At 46.6% G+C, this 7,500-nt stretch overlaps 1 protein-coding gene across 4 annotated transcripts in view; it reads right to left on the bottom strand.

Annotated features, from left to right (window-relative positions):
• Positions 1 to 6: 6 nt before the first annotated feature.
• Positions 7 to 7,500, bottom strand: part of HPS4 (HPS4 biogenesis of lysosomal organelles complex 3 subunit 2) — a 22,469-nt gene continuing 14,975 nt past the window's right edge. For all 4 annotated transcript variants that reach the window (XM_075568966.1, XM_075568964.1, XM_075568967.1 and 1 more), the window contains 5 exons: positions 6,166 to 6,262; positions 3,013 to 3,919; positions 2,043 to 2,172; positions 1,097 to 1,205; positions 7 to 715 (listed from right to left, as the gene is read on the bottom strand). In XM_075568966.1, the coding sequence (XP_075425081.1) occupies positions 544 to 715; positions 1,097 to 1,205; positions 2,043 to 2,172; positions 3,013 to 3,919; positions 6,166 to 6,262 (1,415 nt within the window). In that variant the 3' untranslated portion in view covers positions 7 to 543. The remainder of the gene's footprint in view (positions 716 to 1,096; positions 1,206 to 2,042; positions 2,173 to 3,012; positions 3,920 to 6,165; positions 6,263 to 7,500) is intronic.

The raw sequence follows: 7,500 nt of genomic DNA on the forward strand, positions 1-7,500 counted from the left end.
GCCTGGAGTGCCTGCTAATCTTCTATGGCAATGTTTTGCAGTTCATGCAACCAGGCAGTATACCAGAATAAGTGGAGAGCAGGTGCAGGAGTGGAGAGCAGGTGCAGGAGTGGAGAGCAGGTGCAGGAGTGGAGAGCAGGTGCAGGAGTGGAGAGCAGGAGCAGAGCGAGAGCAGGAGCAGAGCGGAGAGCAGGTGCAGAGAGCAGGTGCAGAGAGCAGGTGCAGAGAGCAGGTGCAGAGAGCAGGTGCAGAGAGCAGGTGCAGAGAGCAGGTGCAGAGAGCAGGTGCAGAGAGCAGGGAGCAGGTGCATAGAGCAGAGAGCAGGTGCAGAGAGCAGGTACAGAGAGCAGGAGTGGAAAGGAGGACCAGGAGCGGAGAGCAGGAGCATAGGTGTAGAGTACATATTAGTTTCTCAATATTCAACAAGTCAATGGGCTATGTATTTTCCAGCACAAGCACCTGTCCTAAGGCAGAAGACGACTTAGTAACTATGGCCCAACATCTTTGAAGCTCAGAGATGACCATTGGAGAAGTAAAGGGAGATTACAGCAGGTTCAGACCATGTCGCAGTAGTTTCTGCTTGGCCTTGTTCGGTAGCATGAAGGCGCTGTCCTTGGAGTTTGGGACCCCGGAATTTCGAATAGGAGGCGCGACCTGTTGAAAGTACGTCTCGTGGACGGTGCTCTGGCAGCCATACAGAGCAGAACATGCATTTCTAAGAAGAGGAAAAGCAGGCCGTTACATATAATGTGCTAGAGGCATCACATCCCAACAAGTTTTACATGGGAACAATGCAACTTCCTCCTAGCCAGTTATAACGCAATAAGCCAGGCAACACCTTCTGTATCATATCACACAACATTTTTAGTTGTTGAACAGCTTTTAAAATGTAGGTGGATGACTCGCCAGCAGAGCATGGAATACGCAATATATTCTGATTCTGTAACGTGCTCATACAGAACCGAGCAACCAGCAAAGATTCCAATGTTGCAGTGATCAGATCCGAGATCTACGAGATCTAGATTGTTATAGCTAGTAGAGGAAGCCTGTTTCTTTGCCCCACTACTCCTTCGGCCCGGTCGCATGGAACTCTTACCTTACTGTTATTTCCTGAATAGTCTGATGTTGGTTGAAGTCCGAGTGGATCAGACTGGCAGCTCGGAGGAAGTGGAGGTCGTATGTGCTGGAGACTGATGGGAGGTTGGCTTTGAAAAGAGTGGAACGTTGTTTGTGTCAAATGCAAAAAACACCCTAGCAACATCAACAAATACATTGATGGTAGGTAGGGACAGGCTTTGAAGAGGCAAAAGGGACAGTGTGGTTGGGTGATGTACATTCCAGACAGCCTGATGTTCTACCGATATTGGTTTAGTTCTATTTTGTCTTAGTACAGTATATGCTGTCAGAGGTTTTAAGTGTAGAAAGATACTCCACATCATTATATATATAGCACCAAATTATGAAGGTACAAAGGCCTCTGTTCTCAAACTCAAGAACAGAGTAAGCAAACTTGGAATCCTTTAGATGTATTGGGCTATTTATTTCATATGAATTGAAGAAAAGGTGAGAGGTACTGCCCCTCCCACCCACCCCCCCAAATTTCAACATGGAGTTGTGGAGTTGTCTCTCCGGCTCTCTGCTTTTCCAACTGGCAAAGTAGTCAACTGGCCTGGAGTGTCTTTCCATTGCTGTTATTCTTCCCCAAAGGCTAAAACATCAGCAAGTATTACAAAACAAAATTAGGTTCCTGTGTATGTCATATACGTTCCCGGGGCCAAGGCAGCCAATAGACCTTTAACCAAATGCCCAACACTTTGCTCCATATCCCAAACACCGAGTGTCATGCGTCACCTCCATGCAAAATATAATCCCAGTATCCCTGTAACAATCTGTTGCTGCCAAGTCATGCAGGGTAGAGATCTATGGGATCTGCCTGCATGTTATCTTGGTTCTTCTACGCAGGAGCCACCAATGTATCCAGTAAACTCAGTGTAATGCACCCGGGTCACTTTCTAACCAAACCAAAGAAAAACCTTAAGTACCAGTGAGAACGTTCTGGATGGAGTCGTAATGGGTAAAGCTGTAGGTGGCCTTTGTTACATTGTTGTCCAACGGCAAAGTCTCCTTCAGATGAACTTCTAAACCATTGAGGGAAGCCAAGGTGCTGTCATGCTAGAAGTTCAACAAAACGGATCAACTCAAGGTTATCTCAGACATTCACATATGTAATGCAAAGCTGGTAGCTTTATTAGCCTTGCAGAACACTACATTTTGGCAGCATTCAATACCAAACAAGTGTCTTCTTCAGTTTTCGAAAGCTCATGACAAAAATCGAACCAAGAGCCATCTCCTGTTGTCCCATCTAAAGGTATCACCACTTGTCACTAATCTACACTTCTCTAGTATCAACAAGACTAATAAAATCTGTACATCTAGGTGTATGTCCATATGTATATGTAGATCAAGTGAGCGTGAAATTATACAGGCATTCCACTGGACTATGGGCCATATTTACCACTTGGTGCTATTCCACCAGGGTTGGAAGACACATTATGGTTTATACACTTGAACAGGCTGTAAGTGGTCTTCAAACGCCAGAAGAGGTCTTACGGCATAGCATTGCTTAGTATGGATTTGCATCCGATTGAAAACTCACTACATTGCAAGACCTATGAAGCAGTTATATGAATATATTGCAGATAAGCCATGTTTTTCATAGAAATATAAATACATGTATACCAGAGGATGGTCCACTTGTGGATGAAAGTGTAGATTTCTGTTAAAGCTAACAAGCTACTACTTGTGACTATACATTGCTCCTATATTCAAAACGTGGTAACATTACATTAATGGTTTCAACCACTTCACTCATTACTTACCCCCCCCCCCCCAAAAAAAAACTAGATTGAATTCAAGTAAAATGCAATACAAGTTTGCAGGTTAAGTGAGCAATGTACAGGGGGGAAAAATGCTCGATACAAAAAAGGTTTCACCCTTGCTTATTCTACTTACCACGTCTTGAATGGACTCCTTGTCGTATTTGAATGGACATTCAGCCAATAAAGAAAGAACTAACCCATTAACATTATGGATGTATAAGGCCATTTGCACCAGTTTTGTGCTGCTGGCCGATGGTGTGGAGTTCAGTGTTAAGGTCCAGTCGGTGATGCTGGAAGCCTCTGTGGACAGATTGATATCTGTGCTCTCACATGAAGGCGAGATCTTCTCTGAGCTGCTTACATTCCTTTCATGGACTTCTGTGTCACCTCCTTTAATCTCCATCAACTCATTAGCAAGGTCAACCTTCATTAGCCCTGCTTGAACTTTACCTTCTGCCTGTTCAACATTGGTAACATCAGCAGTGTGTCCAGACAATCTTCCATCTGAACTACTTTGGTCGGATGTTTCAGCACATGGGTGGAATGTCTCTTGGTCGTCCTCCTTGGTGGAGCTCCCAGATTTATCAGGGCTGTTTTTCTCTAACTCTGGCATGGAATCGCAGGTTACAAAACTCCCACTGGATAGATGCTGGCTTCTTATCTCGATATCGCTCTCGGTTATCGGTGGCTCTTCAAAGAAGCAATTATCAGGGCTATCTGCTATGATAGTGACTTGCTCATGTTCACCAATCATTTCAGGTTTCTGTAATTCTTTTAATCGAGATGAGCTTTGCATGGGATTGTCTGCCACTGGGTCGATGCACGATGCTTCTGAAACACCTACGTCTTCATTTTCGACATGTGCTGCAGCTGGTTCCTTTGAGAATTCCACCTTTAACAATGGAGCAGATTCCAAGTTTCCCTTTTCCTTCACTAGTGTCCAGACCTCTGCAGCAACTGAGATCTGCGATTGATTAACATGCGCATCACCAGTGAGACTGTGTGACTGTCTTGAAGTCCTTCTTGAAGACGTGGGCAACCTAAGACCAAGAGTAAGTCATTTAAAACAGAGACAGGCGTTAGTGATACTGAGGTTACTTACTAAATGACCATACGTATCAGCCAAACGGTCAGTTATTCACTTATATCACTGTAAGCTGAATAACACACTATCTATAAAAATAAAATAAAAATGACAGTTAAATTGATGCAGAGATGGATGTTGACCATGTGTCGCTTGCCTTCAATGCATCATGCTATACGTATATTAATCTTATAAATCCGATACATTGAATTCTGCATCTGAGGACGCTATTTGTCACCCTATTTCCTGCATCAAGAACAAATGCAAAGTATCAAGTAGCTAACTGGTAACATTTCTTACACGACAGATCTAATAGTGAGATCTAAGTCACAGCAAACGTTATACAGGGTGCTTTTCATTCATATAGGACAGGGGTGGCCAATCCGTGGCGCTTCAGTGCTTTCTATGTGGCCCCCTGAAGAGGTAAAAAAGTGACTGCAGGCAGACAATAGAGACATGGGAGAGAAGCCAGAGCGCCCCCTAACCAGCTGCTCTCCTAAGCGCCTATAGACCAGTGACCCCTGGTAGGCTCCCAAGCAGCACACTGCCTTCCATAGTTACATAGTAGAAGAGGTTGAAAAAAGACATACGTCCATCAAGTTCAACCTATGCTAAATTTAGACAACAGATACTTTATCCTATATCTATACTTCCTTATTGATCCAGAGGAAGGCAAACAAAAAACCCAAGTGACATCATCCAATGCTCTCTCATAAGGGGAAAAACAAATTCCTTCCTTGACTCCAATAATTGTCAATCGGATTACTCCCTGAATCAACATCCTTCCCATGTTTATTTATTTGGTATATCACTGTATACCTTTCCAAAAAGATGTCCAACCTTTTTTTGAACAAATCTATTGTATCTGCCATCACAGTCTCCATGGGTAATGAATTCCAGATGTTAACTGCCCTTACTGTAAAGAACCCTTTCCTTTGTTGCTGGTGAAATCTCCTTTCCTCCAAACTTAAGGGATGGCCCGAGTCCTTTGTACTGCCCGTGGGATGAAGAGTTCTTTTGAAAGCTCCTTGTACTGTCCTCGAATATATTTATATATAGTTAGACGCCTCTTTTCTAATGTAAATACATCTAATTTAGCTAGCATCTCCTCATAAGTTAGATTGTCCATCCCCTTTATTAATTTGGTGGCTCTTCTCTGCACTCTCTCTAGTTCCATCATGTATTTTCTAAGAACAGGGGCCCAAAATTGCACTCCATATTCAAGGTGTGGTCTTACTAATGCTTTGTAAAGGGGCATAATTATGTTTACTTACCTTCCATCCATTGCCCGTTTAATGCAAGATAAGATCTTGTTTGCCTATGCAGCTACTGCATGACTTTGGGCACTATTGCTAAGCCTGCTGCTACAAGCACTCCTAAATCCTTCTCCATCAAGGATTCCCTCAATTTATCCCCATTTAATTTGTAAGTCATCTATTTATTCTTGCTTTCCAAATGCATAACCTTACATTTATCTGTATTAAACCTCATCTGCCATTTACCAGCCCAAGTTTCCAGTCTCTCCAAGTCCTTCTGGAGAGAAATTACATCCTGCTCTGATTCTACTACCTTACACAATTTAGTATCATCAGCAAAGATGGAGACTCTCTTTGCCAACCTCCTGTCACCCCCTTGTCCCCGTCACCTCAACTGCCCCCCTACCACCCTCCGTCACCCCCCTTGTACCAACTGCCCCCCACCCATCACTCCAACTGTCTCCTGACGACACTGCACGCTGACACAGAGCACAACCTGACGGCAGTACATCCTGACACAGAACAAAACCTGACGGCAGTACACACTGACACAGAACACAACCTGACGGCAGTACACACTGACACAGAGCACAACCTGACAGCACGACATCCTGACAGAGCACAACCTGACGGCAGTACACACCAAGACCGTCAGGTTAAGCTCAGTGTTAGTGTATACCGGCATTAATTAGAATGTTGTTTTATTGTGGCCCTTTGACAATGACACTGGTAAATTCTGGCTCCAACTCCCAGTCCGGTTGGCCACCCCTAGTATAGGAACACAGAAGATTATTTCAGCCGGAATCACATTAATTGTGTAGGGGGAAGAATAAAAATGCCTACAAACGGTGCGTGGGCTGCAAGATCCCAGGGGGTGTTTACATACCAGCTCACACACAGCAGCACAAGAGCAGTGTCACCATGAAACGTGCCCTACGTTCATTACCTTGTCATCCATTGGGCAGGGAACTGGCGGAGAGCAGTGGCTTCTGCTTCCGTTACGAATACTGGGATCATGTAGACATTCTGGGGTAACGGGTGATCTAAACGGTGGAAGAACAGGGTGGATCACAGATTTCTCGTGGCTCAACCTCAATGTAAAAAAAAATAATTAAAAATAGTCCAATGAGGGGGGGGGGGCAAACGGCACTTCTAGAAACACACCGGAGAGCGCAAACCGATTGTGTTTAGAAAGAAATCAGAAGCAGGAAAACACGGGAAGAGACACAGAGAGGTTCAAGAAGAAAACGTCGAAGGAAAGAGGATGGAGAGAAAGGAGGGGTGGGGGAGGGGAGAGGGGAGAAGGGAGAAAGGGGGAGGGGAGAAAGGGGGGGAGGGTGAAAGAAGAAAGGGGGGGCAGGAGAGGAGAAAGGTGTAAGGGGGGAGGAGAGGGGAGAATGGAGAAAGGTGGGGGAAAAGAGGGGAGAACGTTAACACCGTTGCTGCCAGAGATCTGCAACTCAAATTGGAGTGTAGAAAGAAGGGTCTACCAAGATGGCGCATGTCCTATATCAGGAGCGCGCGGCGGTTACAGAGGCCCCGCGCTCTTCCCCAAGGCATTTAAATTAGATGCGGCGGGAACGTGTGAGGACTCCGAATCTCACTTACCTTGATTCGGCCGGGTTCGGGCGACGCATCGCCATGGCAACTCGGCGTCATGGGTCATGTGACCTCACGTCACATGACCCTGCGGCCTTATTCGACGTCGGCACAAAGGTAAAGGGGGGGGGAGTGGTGAATGAGCACTGGGGAGGAGCAGGCGGGGGGACGCAGCACCAAAAGTTTGCGCACCCCTGACCTACATCATACGACTCTTCGGGAAAGACTATATAACCTTAATATGCGCATAGAGGAGGGAAGGGAGACGGGGAGGGAGGGAAGGGAGACGGGGAGGGAGGGAAGAGAGACGGGGAGGGAGGGAAGAGAGACGGGGAGGGAGGGAAGAGAGACGGGGAGGGAGGGAAGAGAGACGGGGAGGGAGGGAAGAGAGGCGGGGAGGGAGGGAAGAGAGGCGGGGAGGGAGGGAAGAGAGGCGGGGAGGGAGGGAAGAGAGACGGGGAGGGAGGGAAGAGAGACGGGGAGGGAGGGAAGAGAGACGGGGAGGGAGGGAAGAGAGACGGGGAGGGAGGGAAGAGAGACGGGGAGGGAGGGAAGAGAGACGGGGAGGGAGGGAAGAGAGACGGGGAGGGAGGGAAGAGAGACGGGGAGGGAGGGAAGAGAGACGGGGAGGGAGGGAAGAGAGACGGGGAGGGAGGGAAGAGAGACGGGGAGGGAGGGTAGA

The sequence above is a fragment of the Ascaphus truei genome, chromosome 13 (genome assembly GCF_040206685.1).
Source record: "Ascaphus truei isolate aAscTru1 chromosome 13, aAscTru1.hap1, whole genome shotgun sequence".
In the NCBI taxonomy this organism is placed as follows: Eukaryota; Metazoa; Chordata; class Amphibia; order Anura; family Ascaphidae; genus Ascaphus; species Ascaphus truei.